This window comes from Falco peregrinus, chromosome 3, assembly GCF_023634155.1.
Source record: "Falco peregrinus isolate bFalPer1 chromosome 3, bFalPer1.pri, whole genome shotgun sequence".
NCBI classification, from domain to species: Eukaryota; Metazoa; Chordata; class Aves; order Falconiformes; family Falconidae; genus Falco; species Falco peregrinus.
The window spans coordinates 14,376,019-14,395,415 of NC_073723.1; the positions used below are offsets into that span (position 1 = coordinate 14,376,019).

Sequence of the window (19,397 nt, forward strand, 5' to 3'; positions counted from 1 at the left end):
GGAACTCCCCTGCCTCATGGATCCCTTTGCCCCACAGATCCCCCACCCAATGGGGACCCACAGATCCCATGGGATCCCCCACCCCAGGGGAACACCTGGCCCCATGGGACACTCTGGCCCCCCGGGACACCCTGGTCCACAGATCCCCCACACCAAGGATTCTCCCACCACCACCACCTTTGGCTCCCCTTGTGGTGTGGGGTGATGGGTGGGGAGTTGAGGGGCTGGGGAGGGGGTGGGGACTGGGTGATGGGGTCAGGGTGCTGTGGGTTGCAGGGCTGGGCGAGTTGCTGGGGAAGGCCAGTCCATGATGCAGCTGTGGGGACGGGGAGGGGGGGACATGGGGATGGGGACAAGGAGCAGAGGCCAGGGATGAGGAAGATGACCCATGGGTGAGGGTCAGAGCACGAGGCTGGAGGGAGATGTCTGGGGCCACGGGGCTGGGGTGAGGATGAGGACAGGAGGACAAGGGTAAGGCCCAGAGGACAAAGACCAAAGGATGAGGCTGGGGCATGGAGGACAAGGACCTGAGGATGAGGAGGGTGTTGAGGACCAGAGGACAAGCATCTGAGGATGAGGGTGAGGTGGAGGGACAAGGACCAGATGACAAGGATCTGGAGATGATGATGAGGGTGATGAAGACAAGATGATGGGGACCTGAGGATGAAGAGGGAGATGAAGACTGGAGGACAAGGACATGAGGATGAGGATGAAGATCAGAGGATGAAGACTATAGGATGAGGATCTGGAGATGACAATGAGGGTGATGATGACTAGAGGACAAGGACAGGAGGATGAGGATGAAGACCAGAGGATGAGGGTGTTGAGGACCAGAGGATGAGGATCTGGAGATGATGATGACCAGAGGACAAAGACCAGAGGATAAGGGTGAGGAATATAGGATGAAGAACTGAGGATTAAGACCAAAGGGTGAAGACTAGAGGATGAGAAGGGTGTTGAGGATCGGAGGATGAGGAGGAAGGTGATGAGGACTGGAGGATGAGGACCCACAAATAAGGGCAAAGATGTCAGAAGGTGGAGGATCCAAGGATGAGGACCAGAGGATGAAGGCCTGAGGATGAGGAGGATGAGGACCTGAAGAGGAGGTCCTCCCAGTTGAGGGAAGAGGAAGCCCAGGGGACAGAGACCAGCAGGTGAGGGCTGGAGGGGCAGGACAAGGACAGGAAGATGAGGGCCGGTGGGGGCTGGCATGTGGGGTGCTGGGATGTGGGCCTGGGCTTTGGGGCCAGGATGCAGGGTGTGGGATGCTGGGTGTGGGGCAGGATTGTGGGGTGCAGGGTGCAGGACTGGGGTGAAGGATAGGGGTGCAGGTGTAGGGCTGGGGTGCAGGTGTGGGGCTGGGGTGCAGCATGGGGGGGGCAGGGTGTGGGGCTGTATGAACCCCGTACCGATGCAGCCCTTGCCCCACACTCCACATCCCATGAGGCACCTGCCCTGGGACCACCCCAACCCCACGGCCAGCCCCACAGCCGATGCCTACAGCCTCTCCCACATCCTCACCACGGGGCGCCTCACACCATGGGCAGGGGTGCCCCCCCCGGGGTCCCCCCTCCCTGGCCCCCAGTCATGGCCGTGCCGCCCCACAAATAGCAGCGGGACCTTGCCCCCGCTGCCCCCGCGGGTATTTTTAGCCCCAGCATGGCCGCTGAGCACAGGATGGGAGGGGAGTGCCGACACCTCCGAAGCCCTCCATGGGGCTGCCCCATATCAGCACCCACCCTGTCCTTGTGGGGTACTGGAGTCAGGGGCTGTAGGGCTGGGTTCTGTGAGGTGCTAGGGCTGGATGTGTGGGGCTGGGTGCTGTGGAGCACTGTGGGGTGCTGCGTCAGGATATGTGGGGTTGGGTGCTGTGGTGTGCTGCGGGTTCTGTGGGGCTGGGTGCTGTGGGGTGCTGTGGGGCTGAGTGCTGTGGGGTGCTGCACCACTGGATGTGTGGGGCTGGGTGCTGTAGGGCTGGGTGCTGTGGGGCTGCATGTGTGGGGCTGGGTGCTGTGGGGCTGGATCAGGCTGTGCAGGGATGGGTGCACATCTCAGCAAGGGGCACTCAGGGGGTCCTCTGTGGCTCAGGGGGATCCACCGGCCCCACACGTCATCCAGGGGCGAGCGTCAGGGGGGCCCCCACCACGTCGGGGATGACCTTGGCCTTGGGGATATAAGGGGGAGGCGGCAGCGGCGTGGGGCTGGAACCAGGCACAGGAGGATGAGAGCCCGGAGCTGGCTGTGGGGCCAGGGGGGCCAGCGGGCACTGTGCTCAGGGGGGGCTGGGGGGGTCCCCAGGGCCGTGCAACCCTATGAGGCCATTCCCCGTGATGGCCGCAACCAGTGGCTCAACCTCTACCGCGCCTGGCGCAGCGATGGCTTCCAGGACTTCCACTACCACATGGAGGGCAGCTTCCAGCGCCTCGGGCCCATCTACAGGTAGGGGGTTCCCCCATCCCAGCACCCCAGGGTGCCAGGGTGCCTCGGTTGGGTGGTCCCTCTTGACCCCATCCCATCCCAGGGTGTCCCAGCACCTCCAGGTTGGCAAGACCCCTTAGTTGGGTGGTCCCAGTTGAGCCTGTCCCATGCTGGAGTGTCCCAGCACCCCCAGGTTGACAGGACCCCTCAGGTGGGTGATCCCAATTGACCCCATCCCATCTCAGGGTGTTCCCTGCACCCCCAAGCTGACACAGCCCCTTGGCTGCGTGGCCTTTGTTGACACAGTCCCATTCTGAGATGTCCCATCACTCCAGGGTGCCAGGACCCCCTCAGCTGGGTGGTCCCTGTTGACCCGGTCCCATCCCAGGGTGTCCCCATGTTGACAGAACCCCTTGGCTGGGTGCTCCTCATTGACCTTGTCCCATCTTGGGGACCCCCGGGGGGCATCCCCCCCCGGGGTGGGTAGTCCCAGCTGATGCAGGTGCCCTGACAGGGAGCGGGTGGGCACCTATGACTGCGTCAATGTGCTGCTCCCACGGGACGCGGCCCAGCTCTTCTGGGCAGAGGGGCTCTTCCCACGGCGGATGGGCATCGAGGCCTGGAGCGCCCACCGCCGCCTGCGCAACCACAAGTGTGGCGTCTTCCTGCTGTGAGTGTCAGTGGGTCGGGGGGGGACCCTGGGAGGGGGCAGGGGAGGCACTCTGGGCTGGGGAGGAGCGCAGTGTGGGACAAGCTGGGGGGAAGGACGGGGGCACATGATGGGCAGAGCTGGGGTGTAGGTGTGGGCATGGCTGGGATGCACCGTGGGGTGCAGGTGGGTGCCCTGGGACATGCCAGGGCCTTGGGGTAGCGTAGGCAGTACAGGCAGCACAGGCAGCACAGGCAGCACAGGCAACATATGCAGGGCAGGCACCACAGGTAGTGCAGGAAGCACATGCACCTCAAGCAGCAAAGGCAGGGCAAGCAGTGCAGGCAGTGCAGGCAGGACAGACTACAGGCAGCACAGGCAACGCAAGCAGTGCAGGCAGCGCAGACAGCATGGGCAGTGCAGGCAGCAAAGGCTGGGCAGGCAGTGCAAGCAGTGCAGACAGCAAAGGCAGAGCAGGCAGGTCAGCACAGGCAATGCATGCAGCACAGGCAGTGCAAGCGGTGCAGGCAGCACAACCAGGGCAGGTGGTGCAGGCATCATAGGCAGTGCAGACAGTGCAGGTGCATAGGCAGGGCAGGCAGGGCAGGCAGGGCAGTGCAGGGCAGGCAGGGCAACACAGGCAGGGCAGGCAGGGCAGGCAGGGCAGTGCAGGGCAGGCAGGGCAGACAGTGCAGGCGGCGCAGGTAGGGCAGGCAGTGTGGGCAGTGTGAGCAGGCTGCCTGACCCCAGCCGTGGACAGGAACGGGCAGGCCTGGCGCTCGGACCGGCTGGCGCTGAACCGGGAGGTGCTGAGCCCAGCTGGCACCCAGAAGTTCCTGCCGCTCCTTGATGCCGTTGCCCGTGACTTTGCCACCGCCATGCGGCGCCGCGTGCAGGAGAGCCCTGGGCGTGCCCTCACCCTCGACATCCACCCCCTCCTCTTCCGCTTCACCCTGGAGGGTGCGTGGGGGGGAGGGGGGTGGGCAGGGGGACCCTCACCCAGGACCCCTGACCTGGGATGCCAGGGGATGGTGTGGAACTGGGGGGACACACCCACCCTGGGCCCAAGGGGTGGGGTGGGGTGATGATAGTGGGGATCCCAGGGGATGAGGGGGGAGACATGGGGACCGCACACCCAGGACCCCAGGGGCTGAGTGGGGCACGCAACAGGACAGGGCGGGGGGTTACAGTGGGACCCCCACCCAGGACCTCCCACTCAGGACCCAGGGACTGAGGGGTGTGATTGATAATGGGGATCCCCACCCAGGGGATGGGGTGCCAAGGGGGACCCCCAACCCAGAAACTGGGGTGCTGAGTAGGTGTCCCCCACTTTGGGCGCAGCCAGCACCTACGCGCTGTACGGGGAGCGGCTGGGTCTGCTGGGGGGGGAGGCGGCAGGAGGGGCCCAACGCTTCCTGGGGGCTCTGGAGACGATGCTGCGGACCACCCTGCCACTGCTCTTCGTGCCCCCGCTGCTGCTGCGCTGCCTGCACCCCCGCCTCTGGCAGGAGCACCTGCAGGCCTGGGACACCATCTTCCAGCACGGTGGGTGCCGGGGGGGCCCTCACCCCTCCCGAGGAAACTCCCACCCTGCGGGAACACCCTACTCTGCAGGGACACCCCTCCACTCTGCAGCACCGCCCCTCTCTGGGGGACCCCCGCCCCGCAGTACTCCCTTACCCTGTGGGACCCCCCACCCTGAGGGCCCCTATCTCTTGCCCCCCCCGCCCGGCTCCCCAGGCATGGTGGGTACAGGAGTGTGTGTGGGGTTACCTGGGTTCCCCCCACCCTGCAGGACCCCACACACGTTGAGGGGGGCTACTGGGGTGCCCCCACTGCAAGACTTCATGTACAATGGGTGCAGGAGCAGGGAGGGGGTCTGGGTGCCCCCCTCTGCTGAAGGCGGTGCCCCCTCTCCCTGGCAGCTGACGAGAACATCCAGCGCATCTACCGGGAGTTCTGTCAGGGGGGGCCGGGGGGGTACGGGGGGATCATGGCCGAGCTGCTGCTGCAGGGCCAGCTGCCCCTCGACTCCATCAAGGCCAATGTCACCGAGTTCACCGCTGGCGGCGTAGACACCGTGGGTGCCGAGGGGGGTGTGGCGGGGGGGCTGGGGGTGCTCCTGATCTGGGGACAAGGGGTCACCTGGGGGGAGTCCTGGGGGGTGGGGGGCTGGGGAGGGTACGGGAGGGTCAGTGGGGGGAGTCCTGGGGGTGTGTGGGGGGGGGCACAGGGGGGTCAGTGAGAGGGGGAGCATGGGAGGGTCAGGGTGGGGGGCATGGGGCAGGGTGGAGGTCCCGGGGGTGTCAGTCAGGGGGGCCTGACGGGTGAGTGGGGAGGTGCCGGGGGGGTCAGAGCAGGGCTGTGATGGGGGGTTTTGGGGGCTCAGAGGGGATCCAGGGGCTGTCAGCAGGGGGGTCCCGGGGGGCTCAGGGGGGGTCCCGGGGGCTTAGAGGGGACCTGGGGGGTGTCAGTGGAGTGTCCCGGCTGTGTCCTGAGGGGGCTCAGTGGGTGTCCCGGGGGGGGTCTCAGGGGGGTCCCGGGGGTCTCAGTGAGTGCCCCCCCAGACGGCGACGCCACTGCTGCTGACGCTGTTCGAGCTGGGCCGGAACCCGGGGGTGCAGCAGGCGCTGCGGGCAGAGCTGCGGGCGGCGGGGGGAGCCCCAGGGGGGGCCCCGGGGGGGGCCCAGCCTCTGCCCGCGCTCCTGGCCGGGCTCCCGCTGCTGCGCGCCGCCATCAAGGAGACCCTGCGGTGGGTCCGGGGGGCACTGGGGGCGCTGGGGGGAACTGGGAGGTACTGGGGAGCCTGGGAACTGGGGGCACTGGGGGGAACTGGGGGGAAGTGGCAGGATGGGGACTGGGCGGGACTGGGGGTCACAGGGGCACTGGGGGATACTGGGGGGGGCTGGGGACTTGGGAGGACTGAGGCGGGGGCTGGGGACTGGTGATTGAAGACTGGGAGGGAACTGTGGGTCATGGTGGGGGCACTGGGGGATACTGGGCGTCTGAGGACTGGAGGGGGACTTGGTGGCACTGGGGAGCACTGGGTGGACTGGGGGTTGCTGGGGACGGGGGGGCGCTGAGGGGCTGGGGGGCACTGGGGGGCTGGGGGGGGCTGGGTCGTGGGTCTGCCACCCCAGCTGTGGGTTACAGGGGGCACTGGGGTTCCTGGGGCTGCCTGGGGATGTGTGTGTCACCCCTTGGGGACCCCACCAATCCCCCCCACAGGCTGTACCCGGTGGGCATCACGGTGCAGCGCTACCCGGCCAAGGACGTGGTGCTCCACAACTACCGCGTGCCAGCAGGGGTGAGCGTGGGGCACGGGGTGCGGGGGGGGACGGGGGGCGCTGGGAGGCTGGGTACTGGGGCACTGGGGGTACTGGGGGGGATCTGTGGGTCACTGGGGAGCACTGGGAGATACTAGGGGGATGGAGATGGGGGCACTTGGGGGCTGGGGACTGGGGGGGCGGTTCTGGTGACACGGGGGTTGAGTGCGCTGGCGACTGGAGTGGGACTGGGGGGCACTGGGAGGCTGGATACTGGGAGAACTGGGAGGGTGGGCACTGGACAGTGACTGGGGGGCACTGGGGGATACTGGGGGGCACAGGGGGGGTTCATAGTGGTCTGGCACTGAGCCCCCCGCTGCAGACGTTATGCCAGGTGGCCCTGTACTCCATGGGTCGCAGCCCGGCCGTCTTCCCCAACCCCGAGCGCTACGACCCCTCCCGCTGGCTCAGCAAGGACGCCTCCAGCTTCAAGGCATTGGCCTTCGGCTTCGGTGCCCGCCAGTGCATCGGCCGCCGCCTCGCTGAGGCTGAGATGATGCTTTTCCTCATACACGTGAGTGGTGACCAGCATGCACCCACCCCGTGGCTGGGGGTGCCGGGGTGCCCTGTGGTTGGGTTGGGTTGACCCAATGTCTGGGCTTAACCCAACAATGTCTCAGCTTGACCCAACGTCTTGTCTTGACCCAATGACATCTTGGCTCGACCCAAAATCTTGTCTTGACCCTGCACCTTGGCTTGACCCAATGACATCTTGGCTTGACTCAGTGTCTTATCTTGACCTAACATCTTGTCTTGACTCAACATCTTGGCTTGACCCGATGTCTTGGCTTGACCCAAAGTCTTGGTTCCCACCAGGTCTTGCACAACTTCACTATTGAGGCAGTGTCCACTGAGGATATCCGCACCGTCTTCCGCTTCATCCTCATGCCCGAGAAGTCGCCCCTGCTCACCTTCCGGACCCTCGACTGAGCCCTCAACCCCAGCACCCCCCCCAGTGTCCCCCCATGCAGGGAACACAGTGGGAAGAGCTGTGGGGATGGGGCTGTGGGGCAGGACCCCATGGTCCCTGAAGCGTGGTGGGAGATGGCATGCAAATCACATGCAAATGAGCTGCCCCAGGGGAGCAGAGCAGACAGGAGACCCCAGACCTGCAATAAAGTCTTCTTTCAGGCACTGTGCTGGCTCCATCAGTGGGGAACAGGTGGGACAGGGTCCCCCAAACAGTAGTGGGATGGGACAGGGGCCAAAAACGGAGGGGGCTGCACAGATATGCCTCAAAAAGAGCTTTTATTGAAAGCCCCTGTGGGGCAGGGGAGCTCAGTGCTGGCTGGGGACCCTGAGCTGGTGACATCCCCGGGGGGGTCTAGAAGAGCCGGAGCAGGAACTCGGGCCCCCAGTCGAGCGCAGTGTGAGTGACGGCCAGTGCCACAGCCCCCAGCGTGGCCGACAGCCCCCAGACAGCCACCTTCACCAGTGGGTTGTGACCGATAGCAGGCAGAGGGGTCACGGCGGCGTCCCCGGCCGGCTCCTGGCGCTGCCGGCGCAGGACAGCATCGGGGCGCTGGCAGGATGCAGCACGCTGGAAGGCGCTGAAGGACTGGATGGCGATGCTGCGGTGGGGAGAGGGGGACGCACTGGTTCAACCTGGGGATTTGCCGGGGGGTGTCCCACCAGCACCCGGTGCCTTCCCCCCCTTACCTCTTGTGGTGCTGCCGGGCCAGGCAGCCATGCGGGTGACGCTGGAAAAGCTCCTGTGCCCGCAGGACCAGGCGCTCGTAGGGCAAATCCGGAGGGATGCGGGAGAGGAGCTGGTGGAGGCTGGGCATGTCGCAGGGGGCACCCAGCACCTCCTCCTCACGGTGCAGGACCACCTACCGAGGGCACCCATCACCTTAGGGGCCCCAACCAGGTGCTGGGAGGGGGGCTGGGTGGGGTGGGGTCCCTGTGCATCGCACCTACCGCGGCAGCGAAGTAGACGGGCATGAGGGGGTGGGAGGCGAGGAAGAAGTCGTAGAGCCGGAGGGTGTGATGGAAGTCGGTGAGGACATGCCCGTACCAGGTGATAAGCCAGCTCAGGGCGAAGATGGTGCCCACCTCCGCTCTGCCAGTGGCCAGGCGGGGCGGTGAGGGGCCAGTGGGCATGGCAGGGCAGGGGGGGGACCCCCCCATGTCCCCATCCCCCCGGTCCCCAATCCTGTACCTTTGCATGAAGTCATGGAGCCGGGGGCTCTCCCGCTGCAGCAGTGGCATGAGGTAGTTGAGGATGTGCTTGGTGCTGTCCATCGTGGGGTCCATGAAGTCCCTGGCGGGGGACACACAGGGTGGTGGTACTCCCTGGTACTCCCTGGTGGTACACCCGCTGGCACACCTGGCAGGGTGGTGGCCTCAACCCCAGCACCCTGGGGGGACACTGGGGCAGGTCTGGGGGGTCCCAGGGGGATGCTGGGGCAGCTGGGGTGTCCTGAGGTAATGCCAGGGCAGGTGGGGGCTCCTGGGGAGACACTTGGATGAGTGGGGGTCCTGGGGGGACACCAGGGTGCATGGGGGGGGTCTCAGGGGGACACCAAACTGGGGGGTCCTGGGGGGATACTGGCACAGGCTGGGGGTCTTGGGGGGGATGCCAAGGCAGGCGGGGGGTCCTGGGGGGACGCTGGGGTGGGTGGGGTGTCCTGAGGGGACACTGGTGTGGGTGTGGGTCCTGGGGATACCAGAGCAGGGGGTTCTGGTGGGATACCGACACAGGCTGGGAGGTCCCAGTGGCTTGTTGAGGTGGGTGGGAGGTCCTGGGGGGATGCCAGCATGGGCTGGGGATCCCAAGGGGACACCAGGATGGGTGGGGGTCCTGAGGGCACATCAAGGTGGGCTGGGGGTCCCAAGGGGACTTTGGGGTGGGCTGAGGGTCCTGGAGGACACTGGCGGGTGCCGGGGGGGGGGGGGCGTCCCAGAGGTGCAGTGGTTACTGCAGGTAGTGTGTGGAGAGCTGCTCCAGCAGCAGGGTGGGCTGGGGGTCCCGGGGAGACACCGGGGAGACCCAGGGTAGGTTGAGGGTCCTGCGGGGACACTGGGGGGGGGGACAGTGGGTGGGCTGGGGGTGCCAGGGTTACCGGAGATGGTGTGTGGACAGCTGCTCCAGCAGCGGGGCAGCGCGGCGCTGGCCCAGCACCAGCAGCAGGGTGAGGGCCACATCGTGGTAGCCCTGGTAGTAGTGCAGCTGGGGGTGGGCGCGCAGGACGTGCAGGATCAGGCCCGCCAGCTGCTCCTGCAGCACCTGCCGCTGCTCTGCTGGCATGCCTGGGGGGGCACCCGCTGGATATGGGAACCCCCGGGAGTGGGCCCCCCCCCAGAATCCCACCCCGCTGTGGGGATCCCCCCCCAGCATGGGACACACCCCGCCAGCATTCCATCCCACTGCGGGGACCCCCCCCAGTATCCCAGCCCAGCATGGGGACCGCCCCCGCCAGCATCCCAGCGCAGTGTGCCCCCACACACAGCCCCTGCAGTAGTGCCCTACCCCGGCACAGCCCCACCCCCACCCCAGCACAGCCCCCCAACACATGGCACAGCCCCCTGGCCCACCCCCATACCAGGTAGAGCCCCCCCCCGCCCAGGCACTGAGCACCCCCATACCCAAATGAGCCACCCCATAGCCAGGTCCAGAGCGCCCCCAGGCGTTCCCAGCCCCCCAGCCCGGGCACAGCCGGGTACAGTTCCCCCAGCCCAGGCATTCCCTCCCCCACCCCCGTTCCCCCCAAGGCATTCCCAACCCCCCGCCCAGGCACAGCCCCCCAGCCCAGGTACTGACCCCCCAGACCCGGGGGGGACCGCACTCACCCGGGGGGAAGCGGGGGGCTGAGCGAGCCACATCCAGCAGCACTTGGCTCCGGTCCCGGTGGTCCTGGAGGGCGGGAGGGGCTGCGGGGGGTACCGGGGAGGGGTGTGTGTGAGGGGTCACATCCCCCAGGGGCTGTGTCAGGCAGCTGGGGGGGGCTGGGATGGGGGGGTAGGAGTGGAAATGGGGGAATGTTGGTTGGGGAATGGTGGGAATGGGGGAATTAAATGGGAGGGGCAATTGGAGGTGTGGGAATGGGGGGGAATGGGGGGAAGGGAAGGGGTAGATGGGGAGGGAGGGAATGGGGGGGGTGCCAGCCTGTTGCACCGGGCCAAGGCTGGCCAGGAAGGGGGTGTAAGGAAACCCCATGCGCCCCCCCCCCCGCCCCCCCCCGGCGACCCCAGCTCGTACCTGGCCGGGGGGGCAGGTTACAGGGGTCGACGCTGAGCAGCCGGGGCCAGACCTGGGGGCGCAGCTCGGGGCAGAGCCCCCCCTCACCCCGGGCGGCCGCCCGCAGCCCCTCCAGCCCCACCGGGTCACTGCGCAGCGCCTGCAGCACCTGCACCCGCTGCTGCGCCCACCGCCCGCCGCGCCCCACTGCTGACAGGCAAGGGATGGGCACCCTTGGCACCGCATCACCTGGTGCCATGGGCATGGCACGGCACGCTTGGCACGGCACAGCACAGCGCAGCACGGCATCGCATGGCATCATTGGCACGGCATAGCATGGTGTCATTGGCATGGCATAGCACGGCACGGCATGGCATCGCATGGCGCCATTGGCATGGCATAGCACGGCACAGCATGGTTGGCACGGCACAGCATGGCACTGTAATGGCCCAGGTGATCAGCTGGCATGGCACGTGGTTGGTATGGCACGGCGTGGCACAGCATGGCATTACTGGTATGACATGGCAAAGCATGGCATACCCTACATGGCATGGCACGGTTGGCATAGCACAGCACAGCAATGGCCAGTGTGGCACAGCATGGCATGACAATGGCCCATGGGGCCCAGTACAGCATGGCCAGCATGGCATAGATGGCACAGTATGGCATAGCATGGCACTGTGATGGCCTGCATGGCATGGCACAGCACGGCGTGGCATGACAGAGCACAGCATGGTTGGTGCGGCATGGCATGGGTGGTGTGGCATGGCACAGCACAGCATACATGGCACAGCATAGCAGAGATGGCACGGCACAGCGCACATGGCACAGAATGGCGTACATGGCACAGCATGGCTCACATGGTATGGCACGGCACAGCGCACATGGCACAGAACGGCGTACATGGCAAAGCATGGCTCACATGGTATGGCACGGCACAGCGCACATGGCACAGAACGGCGTACATGGCACAGCATGGCTCACATGGTATGGCACGGCACAGCGCACATGGCACAGAATGGCGTACATGGCACAGCATGGCTCACATGGTATGGCACGGCACAGCGCACATGGCACAGATTGGTGTACATGGCACAGCATGGCTCACATGGTATGGCATGGCACAGCGCACATGGCACAGCACGCGTGGCATGGCACGACACACATGGCACGCATGGCATGGCACAGCACAGCATGGAATACATGGCACAGCACGAGCTTTGCCAGGACCATGCATCCCCCCTGACCCCCCCCCCCACTCCCCCCCAGGTCCCTCTGACACCTGCACCCCATGTCCTCCCCGCACCCCCCCACCCCCCACTGCAGCCCACCCACCCCCCACCAGCCCCCCATTGCACACTGCCTCAACGTCCCCCATATCCTCCCTGCACCCCACACGGCCCCCCCCTCACCCCCAGTCTCCCATCAGACTCCCCCCCCATTACACCTCCATCCCACTGCCCCCCCATTACAGCCCCATATGCCCCCCCCATTGCCCCCCCAGCCAACCCCCCAGCTCCCTGTTACACCCCCACCCCTGGGACCCCCCATTACAGCCCCCTCATACACCCCCCCTTGCCCCCCCCCCCGGGCCCCCCCACCCCTGCATAACCCCCCCTCGTCCCCCACCCTATCGCCCCTCTATACCCACCCTGCACCTCCCAAGACCCTGCCCTGCCCCCCCCCGCTCCCCATTGCCTCCCCCCCCCATGGTCCCCCCCCATTGCACCCCCTGCCCCCCCCATATCGCCCTTGCACCCCCGACGGCTCCCCTTCACCTCCACCCTGTTGGCCCCCCCATGGCCCCCCCCATCACACCTCCCATTGCACCGCCCCCCCATACCCCCCCGGAACCCCCCATGGCCCCCTCTCGCCCCACCCTCGGCTCCCCATTGCACCCCTATTACACCGCCCCCCCCCATTACACCGCCCCCCCTTGGTCCCCCCATACCCCCACCGCACCCCCCCATGGCCCCCCCATGGCCCCCCCCCCTCGCTCCCCCCGGCTCCCCATTACCGCCCCCCCCGACGTCCACTCGCCCCCCCCCCGACCCCAGCCCCCCATACCTCCCCGGCCCCCCCGCCGGGCCCCCCCTCACCGTCGCCCCCCCCCGCGCTCCGCCCGCCGCCCCCCGCTCGCCCGCCGGCCGCCGCTCATCGCCGCGCTGCGCCCGCCCTCATCGCTCCGCCCTTCCATTGGCCAGCACCGCCCCGCCCCGCTTTTCCATTGGTCTTCTCCGCCGCCCATCACGCGAGCCGGCGGCGGGGAGTGGCAGCGCGGGGGCCGCTGGGGGTTGCGGTCCGGCGCCGCCATTGGCCGGGCGGGCGGCGGGGGCGGGACCGTTGCCAGGGTTACATAGGGCGGGCGGGCGGACGGGGGGCGCTGCGGCCCGGCCATGGGCGACCGCGGCGCGCTGGTGGGGGGGGCCCGGCGGCGGCGCGGGGGGGGCTCGGCGGCGCGGTCCGGACCCGCTCCGGGCGACGGCGGCGGCTGCGATGACCCCGGTGGAGACTTCAGGTAACGGCCCTGCGGCCGGGCCCACCCGTCCTCTGCCGGGCCTCCTCCCGCCCGGGGTCCCGGCCCTCCGCCCCCCGGGCCCTGCCCGGTGACAAACCCCCCACCACCACCTCATCCCCGGTCCTGGTGCTCCGGTCGCTTGCGCCTCTCCCCTCCCCGGCCCGTTCCCCGGTACTGGCCCGTTCCCTGGTGCCGGCCCGTTCCCCGGTGTTACCCCCTTCCTCTTGCCGTCGTCGTTGTTCCCGGTTCCCCCCCGTGGCCCGGGGTCACGGCGGCCGCTGTTTCCCGGTGCCCCCTGCCCCTCCCCCCCCCCCCCCGTGCCCCCTCTCCCGGCGGAACACACCCCCACCTCCCCTCCGTCGGTGTCTCCGGGACCCTCGTGTGCTGCCCCCAGCCCCCACCACGCCGTGTCCTGGTGCCTGGGGGCGACGTCCCCGGCCGGTCCCCCGCCGCTCCCGCTTGCTCTTGCCCCGGTTGCTCTTGCGACACGGCGGGCCACCCCCCACCCCCCCCGGGCCGGGGAAGGGGTCCGGCAGTGGGGAGCCCCTGGCCGTGAGCCCCCTGTCCTGCTCCGCAGGGGTGGGGGGGCTCCCCGGAGGCCTGATCTTAACCGGTCTCCCCTGGCCGGGGGTGGGTTCCATCCCCGTGGACCCCAGCCCAGGTGACCCGTAACCCCCAGGCCCCCCACCCCCCCCAGCGTGGGGGTCCCACTCCCCCCGGCAGGGGCTGGGGGGACTGGGGTGAGCTTGCCTGCCCACTGCCTGTGCTGACATCCCCCCCAGCCGCTCTTTTGGGTGGGTGGGGGAGCAGGATCGGTCCCTGATGCTTCTGCCCTCGCCTCTAATCTTATCAGGGGCGGGAGGGGGGGGCACGGCGCCGTGGGACTCTGGACCCGGCACAGGAGCCACCTGCACCACACCTGGCACTGCCTGAGCCTCCCCGGGCACCCCTGCCCCCGGGGAACTGTGTCCCCAAGCACTGGGAGGCCCTCTGCGCCCCCCTCCTGCCTGCCCCCCCTCCCCAGGACTGCCGGACTGCCTGCCTGCCCCTACCCCAGCCTGCACCGAAACTCACACCTTCTGCTGCTGGGGTTCCCGGGGTGACTCTGGTGCGGGGTGTGTGTGTGTATCCCCTTGACACTGACTCCTTACCCTGTGTCCCCACCCTCGACACTGACCCCCTGCCCTGTCCCACCTCCCGGCCTTATCCACAGGTGTCACAAGGTGCAGGAATCTCTGCTGAGCTCGGCCAGTGGCTACAGCAACTACCGGGGCATCCTCAACTGGTGTGTGGTGATGCTGGTGAGTCGGGGACCCCCCCATGCTGGTACGGAACCCCACTGGGAACAGCACTTCCTTGGCTAATCCCCCAGTGTGGCTTTAATTTAATTAGCGGGTGAAAGTGAGCAGAAGGGACTTGGCACAGCGATTAAAGCCACTGACAGCACCCCGGTGCCGCGGTGCTGGTGGCTGTGCCGTGCTGCTGGCCCGCTGTGGCTATCACCCAGCCTCTGGGTGTTGAAGCCCCCGGCTGGCCGCAGTTGCGTGGCCCCTGACTAGGGCAGCCCTATCGGTGCTGGTGAGTGACTCACCGTGCTGTGTGCCGCAACCCTTGCACAGACTCGTGGCACTGGTGACGCAAGAGCGTCCCTGAGCCGCCCTGGAGCCCAGGGTGCGGGGCTGGCAGCAGGGTGCCCCCAGGGAGGTGGGGGCTGACTCTCCCCTCCCTGCTGTTGCCTCACCCAGCATCTCCTTCCTCTTCCAGGTCTTGAGCAACGCTCGGCTCTTCCTGGAAAACCTCATCAAGTGAGTGGGGGGGTTCTGGGGGGGAGGGTGGCATGGGGCTGGCCATTATTGCTGGCACCCGGGGCTAGGGCTGTCCCAGATCCCTGGGATCCAGCTGGAGGGATCCTTGGGGTCACTGGGGATTCGGGGGGGAGCAGGGACTCCCATGGGGAGCCAGGAGTGGCCCCATAGGGTGGGTCCTGTGGGGGGGGCCCCATCGGGCTTCAGGGGCTGGAGCCAGCTGCTCAAGCGCCCTATCCACACAGGTACGGGATCCTGGTGGACCCCATCCAGGTGGTCTCCCTCTTCCTCAAAGACCCCCTACAGCTGGCCCTCCCTCTGCCTGGTCATTGGTGAGTGCCACCTGACACCCGCCCCAAGCCAGCGGGTCTGGCTGGGGTGGTGCTGGTGAAGCCCATCGCCCTGGATCAGGGCTGTTGGGGTGCAGTCCTGACAGCTCATAACACCTTCCTCCTCACTGCAGTAGCCAACGTCTTTGTGGTGGTGGCCCTGGCCCTGGAGAGACGGCTGGCTGCGGTGAGCCCCAGGGGGGTGCTGGGTGCCCCTTTCCCTGTGCCTGCGGGGTCTGGCTCCCCCATCTCACAACTCCCTCCTGCAGGGCTCCCTCTCGGAGGGCACAGGGACTGCCCTGCATGCCCTCAACCTCCTGGCCATCCTCTGCTTCCCTGCCGGCGTCGTACTCATGGTCACCTCCATCACCCCAGGTGAGGGGGCTGGGAGCCTGGCTCACCCCCATGCTGGTGCAGCGGGGACACACACTCTCTCACCACCCTCCCCTCTCCCTGCAGTGGGAGCAGTCTTCGCCCTGGCCATCTACACTGTCATCTTCCTCAAGCTCTTCTCCTTCAGGGATGTCAATAAGTGGTGTAGGGAGAGGAGGGAGGTGAAAACAGCACCCCTGGGCCCTGGGGACAGCACTGCCACAGGTACAGCACCGGCGTGGGAGGGGACACAGCGCTTATCCTGCCTTGGGGGTGCTCACAGTTCCCTTCACCTCTCCCAGCAGCAGGGGCCCGGAAAGCCAACGGGCGGAGGTGGGGGAAGAGTGGGGGTCACCTACCCGGCCAACCTCACCTACAGAAGTAAGTGCCACCTGTGGACCTGGGAGTAGGGGTTCCTAGACCCACTCAGGGGGGACCCAGACCCCCGGGGGGGACCCCTGGGTGTGCTTGGCTGCTCGCCCCCATGTGCCCCCTCCTCGTAGATCTCTACTACTTCCTCTTTGCGCCCACCCTGTGCTACGAGTTGAACTTTCCCCGCTCCCCCCCGTGTCCGCAAGCGCTTCCTTCTCCGGCGCCTCTTTGAGATGGTGAGAGCTTGCGGGGGGCGGCTGGGGGGAGGTCTTGCAGAGGTTGGGGTTGTGCCGGGGGGGGGGGGGGTGGGGGGTGGGTTTGGGGGTTGTCTGCTGAGGGGGTGGGGCTCAAGGCTGGGGGGACTCTGCCCTCTGCTTCCACAGGAAAGGCAGCAGGACTGGGGAGGGGTTCCCTGAGGTGGGGGAGGATGATGGAAGGGGGATCCCCCCAGGGAGGAGGGATGATGAGGGGGGTACACCAAGGGAGGGGGGGATGATGGGGGTGGGGGTGTCTGAGATGGGGGGCCAGGGGTTGCTTGCTCCATCGCTGCCTCTGTCTTCCAGCTCTTCTTCATCCAGCTGCTGGTGGGGCTGATCCAGCAGGGTACGGGGTTGGGGAGTGGAGGGGGTTGCGGGGGGTGGGGAGCTTCACTCTGAGCATTTTCCCTGGGGGGTTGGTGGGGGGCTGAGCTGGACCCCCTGCTCCCTTCTTGCTGCCCATTCAGGGGAGCTCTGCCCCCCTGTATCTGCGAGGTCTGCCAGCACAGGGGGGCTGCCCCCCCCCTTCCCGGGGGCCCCCTCCCTCCCCAGGGGCTGGGCTGCAGTAGCTGTTCCCGTTTCAGTGGATGGTGCCCACGATCCAGAACTCCATGAAGCCCTTTCGGGTGAGTGATGAGGGGGTCCCCCCCACCACAGGACCTGGTGATTGTGGGGGAGGGGCAGAGGCTGTGGCTCCCCCCCTGGCTCCAGGATCTGGCGAAGCACTACCCCAGCCCCTCCCCCCCCTCTGCTCCCTGCCCTCTTTCCGGACTGGCACGGGGGCTGTGGGACAGGGGTGATGGGAGCTGATGGTGCTTTGCAGGACATGGATTATTCCCGGATCATCGAGCGGCTCCTGAAGCTGGCTGTGAGTACCCCTGCTACCCTCAGTCCCCTTGCCTGGGGGGACACGGACACAGCCAGCACCCCCCTCAACGGCCTCCGTCTCCCCCACCAGGTCCCCAACCACCTTATCTGGCTCATCTTCTTCTACTGGTTCTTCCACTCTTGCCTGAATGTGGTGGCTGAAGTGATGCAGTTTGGGGACCGGGGAATTTTACAGGGACTGGTGGTGAGTAGTGGGGGAGACAGCGCTGTCCCCTCATCCCCTCCTGTCCCTGAGCAGGGTCATTTTGGGGTGGGGTGTGTGTGTGCACACTGGAGGGCAGGAGTGGGGACATGGCAGCTCCCCCCGGGCCACGGCTCACTGCTTCTCTCCCCAGGAACTCTGAGTCGGTGACCTATTTTCTGGCAGAACTGGAACATCCCAGTGCACAAGTGGTGTCTCAGGTGCGTGGGGTGGCAGGAGGGGACTGTCCCATGTCAGTCCGTGTCGTCATGTGTCCCCCCTCCCCCCAGCCCCTCTGGGATGAGGACGGGGGCTATGATGCTGCTGGGCGGGGGCTCTGCGCTAACAGACCGCTGCTCCTCAGGCACTTCTACAAGCCCTTGCTGAAGTGGGGGGCCAGCAAGTGGGGCAGCCCAGACGGCTGTTTTCCTGGCGTCTGCCTTCTTCCACGAGGTCAGTGCTCCCTCTGGCTCTGCGGGGGCTGCCTGCCCCGCCCCCCCCCCCCCCCCCCCCCCCCCCCCCCCATCACCCTGCCTGCAGCTCCGAGAGCTCCTGACCTGGGGCCGCAGCTGAACTCACGTCTCCCCAGTACTTGGTGAGCGTCCCCCTGAAGATGTTCCGGCTCTGGGCGTTCATGGGGATGGCAGCTCAGGTGAGCGGAGCCCCTGCTCGCTTCCCCTGGGCCCGGGGCAGCACCCCTGCATTCCCTGGGATGGGGGGGGGGGGGCAGTGGCCCTCGGCAGGAGGGGAGTGGGCTACTGAGGCTGAGCCCCGTTAGCTAGGGCACATCCCAGGCTGCCCACCAGGCACGGGGTGACGCTGCTCCATCACTTCCAGATCCCACTGGCCTGGTTCGTCTCCAAGTTCCTCAGGGGTAACTACGGGAACGCGGCAGTCTGGATGTCCCTGATCATCGGGCAACCCATCGCTGTCCTCATGTACGTGCACGATTACTACGTGCTCAACTATGAAGGCAACCAGTGAGGCGGGGGCCCGCCCCCCGTGCTGCCCCACGGCGCAGGGGGCACACCGTCCCCCAGACCCTGCCAGCACCCGGGTGCCACCGCTGTGGGTGGCTGCCTTGCACCTTCTTCTGTGTGTAGGGAGTAGCCCGGCAGGCGTTACTGTCCTTGTGATTTGAATGTTGGATCAATGCAATAGCCCCCGGGGGGGACAGGACCCCCACTCTGCCCTGGGGACGGTGTGGCCAGGGCAGGGGGGACGCAGGAGCTGAGTCCACCCAGCCCCTAGCTGTTCTGGGGCATGGCTGCTCCTCAGCCCCCAGCTTTAAGCAGAGCCTCCTCTGCGTTAAGGCACTTTAAAGGACTGGCCCCTGGCCTGTAACTGTCCCCCGGGTCCCTGTCACACTCCCTCGGGGGGCTCTTGTCCTGGCCCTGGTGCCACCAGAGGCTCTGGGTCCCGTGCACAATCCCTGCCTGGAGCTCAGTGGCACGGCGCCAGCTGTCAGCCCTGCCTGCTCCGTCCTTGGGCCTCTGCCCATGGCCCTGCCCTCTCCTTGGAGCAGGGCTTCGGGCCCTGCTGCTGCCTCCCCTGGCCTTGCTCTGGGCTCACTCAGCCCCTTTTTAACCCTTCCAGATTGTATCTGTCAAATACTGAGTGATTAAAGTGTCTTTTTTTTTTTTTTTTTCTTTTTTTTTTTTTTTCTCCCCCCGCCCTCTCCAAGCCTCATTCCTCTCTCTCCTGGTATATACCCCAGGCACTGCCCATGATTTTCCCCCAGTTTCTGTCCTAGCCCCTGACATGGGGGGCTGGAGAAGCCAGTTTGGAGTGGGGAAGCAGCTGGGACAGACTGGGCATGCTGCAGGGAGCAATGGTTACCCCCCCCCCCCCCCCCCCCCCCCCCAGACCCCCTGTATCCCCCCAGACCCCCTGTATCCCAGTTGAAGTGGGAGATGGAGCTCTGTGGCCCTGGAGTTCTGCTGCAGGGCTGAGGGTGCAGCTGGGGGTGACTTCAGCAGCACACACCCCAGCTGCCACCTTGGCCCCGGAAGGGTCCCTGGTTGCTCTCAGAAGGGGTAACACAACAAGGGGGGGGCAGCATGTGCCACCAGCAGCATCCCAGTGCACCACTGGGAGCAAGG

At 67.0% G+C, this 19,397-nt stretch overlaps 3 protein-coding genes across 4 annotated transcripts; 2 read left to right on the top strand and 1 right to left on the bottom strand.

Annotated features, from left to right (window-relative positions):
• Nucleotides 1-2,221: 2,221 nt before the first annotated feature.
• LOC101918505 (cytochrome P450 11B, mitochondrial-like) lies at nucleotides 2,222-7,323 on the top strand. Its single transcript, XM_055798887.1, has 9 exons — nucleotides 2,222-2,439; nucleotides 2,933-3,088; nucleotides 3,828-4,027; nucleotides 4,409-4,612; nucleotides 4,993-5,147; nucleotides 5,635-5,819; nucleotides 6,296-6,374; nucleotides 6,716-6,907; nucleotides 7,210-7,323. The coding sequence occupies exons 1-9, from the start codon at nucleotides 2,222-2,224 to the stop codon at nucleotides 7,321-7,323; spliced, it is 1,503 nt and encodes a 500-aa protein (XP_055654862.1).
• Nucleotides 7,324-7,624: 301 nt separating this feature from the next.
• On the bottom strand, nucleotides 7,625-11,511 carry LOC101918335 (TBC1 domain family member 20-like). 2 transcript variants are annotated; one of them, XM_055800903.1, is made up of 7 exons: nucleotides 10,595-11,492; nucleotides 10,186-10,266; nucleotides 9,459-9,645; nucleotides 8,555-8,656; nucleotides 8,314-8,455; nucleotides 8,053-8,225; nucleotides 7,625-7,964 (listed from the first exon to the last, which is right to left on the bottom strand). In XM_055800903.1, exons 1-7 carry the CDS (start codon nucleotides 10,953-10,955, stop codon nucleotides 7,718-7,720), a joined length of 1,293 nt encoding a protein of 430 aa, XP_055656878.1. In that variant the 5' UTR covers nucleotides 10,956-11,492; the 3' UTR covers nucleotides 7,625-7,717. The 2 variants fall into 2 exon arrangements, with proteins under 2 accessions (XP_055656878.1, XP_055656877.1); XM_055800902.1 differs by having other exon boundaries at nucleotides 8,314-8,656; nucleotides 10,595-11,511.
• A 1,451-nt stretch (nucleotides 11,512-12,962) lies between these two features.
• On the top strand, nucleotides 12,963-18,939 carry DGAT1 (diacylglycerol O-acyltransferase 1). Its single transcript, XM_055800683.1, is given in 22 exon segments — nucleotides 12,963-13,091; nucleotides 14,305-14,392; nucleotides 14,856-14,896; nucleotides 15,142-15,193; nucleotides 15,195-15,228; nucleotides 15,360-15,412; nucleotides 15,495-15,600; nucleotides 15,685-15,788; nucleotides 15,903-15,978; nucleotides 16,101-16,159; nucleotides 16,161-16,205; nucleotides 16,533-16,568; nucleotides 16,808-16,852; nucleotides 17,050-17,094; nucleotides 17,185-17,277; nucleotides 17,279-17,298; nucleotides 17,450-17,471; nucleotides 17,473-17,516; nucleotides 17,660-17,702; nucleotides 17,704-17,748; nucleotides 17,885-17,947; nucleotides 18,133-18,939. Coding segments are annotated over 22 exon segments (1,383 nt in total). The 5' UTR covers nucleotides 12,963-12,969; the 3' UTR covers nucleotides 18,280-18,939.
• Nucleotides 18,940-19,397: the final 458 nt, after the last annotated feature.

Excerpts from the sequence above, each read along its gene's own strand:
- LOC101918335 (XM_055800902.1), bottom strand. The coding sequence starts at position 10,955 with ATGCGATGCCATGCCGTGCCGTGCTATGCCATGCCAATGACACCATGC. Across the intron at positions 10,267-10,594 it reads TAACCTGCCCCCCCGGCCAG|CCCCTCCCGCCCTCCAGGAC; the intron begins GTACGAGCTGGG and ends TACCCCCCGCAG. Across the intron at positions 8,226-8,313 it reads CCGTCTACTTCGCTGCCGCG|GTGGTCCTGCACCGTGAGGA; the intron begins GTAGGTGCGATG and ends TGCCCTCGGTAG.
- LOC101918505 (XM_055798887.1), top strand. The coding sequence starts at position 2,222 with ATGAGAGCCCGGAGCTGGCTGTGGGGCCAGGGGGGCCAGCGGGCACTG. Across the intron at positions 5,148-5,634 it reads CCGCTGGCGGCGTAGACACC|ACGGCGACGCCACTGCTGCT; the intron begins GTGGGTGCCGAG and ends GTGCCCCCCCAG. Across the intron at positions 6,908-7,209 it reads TGATGCTTTTCCTCATACAC|GTCTTGCACAACTTCACTAT; the intron begins GTGAGTGGTGAC and ends GGTTCCCACCAG.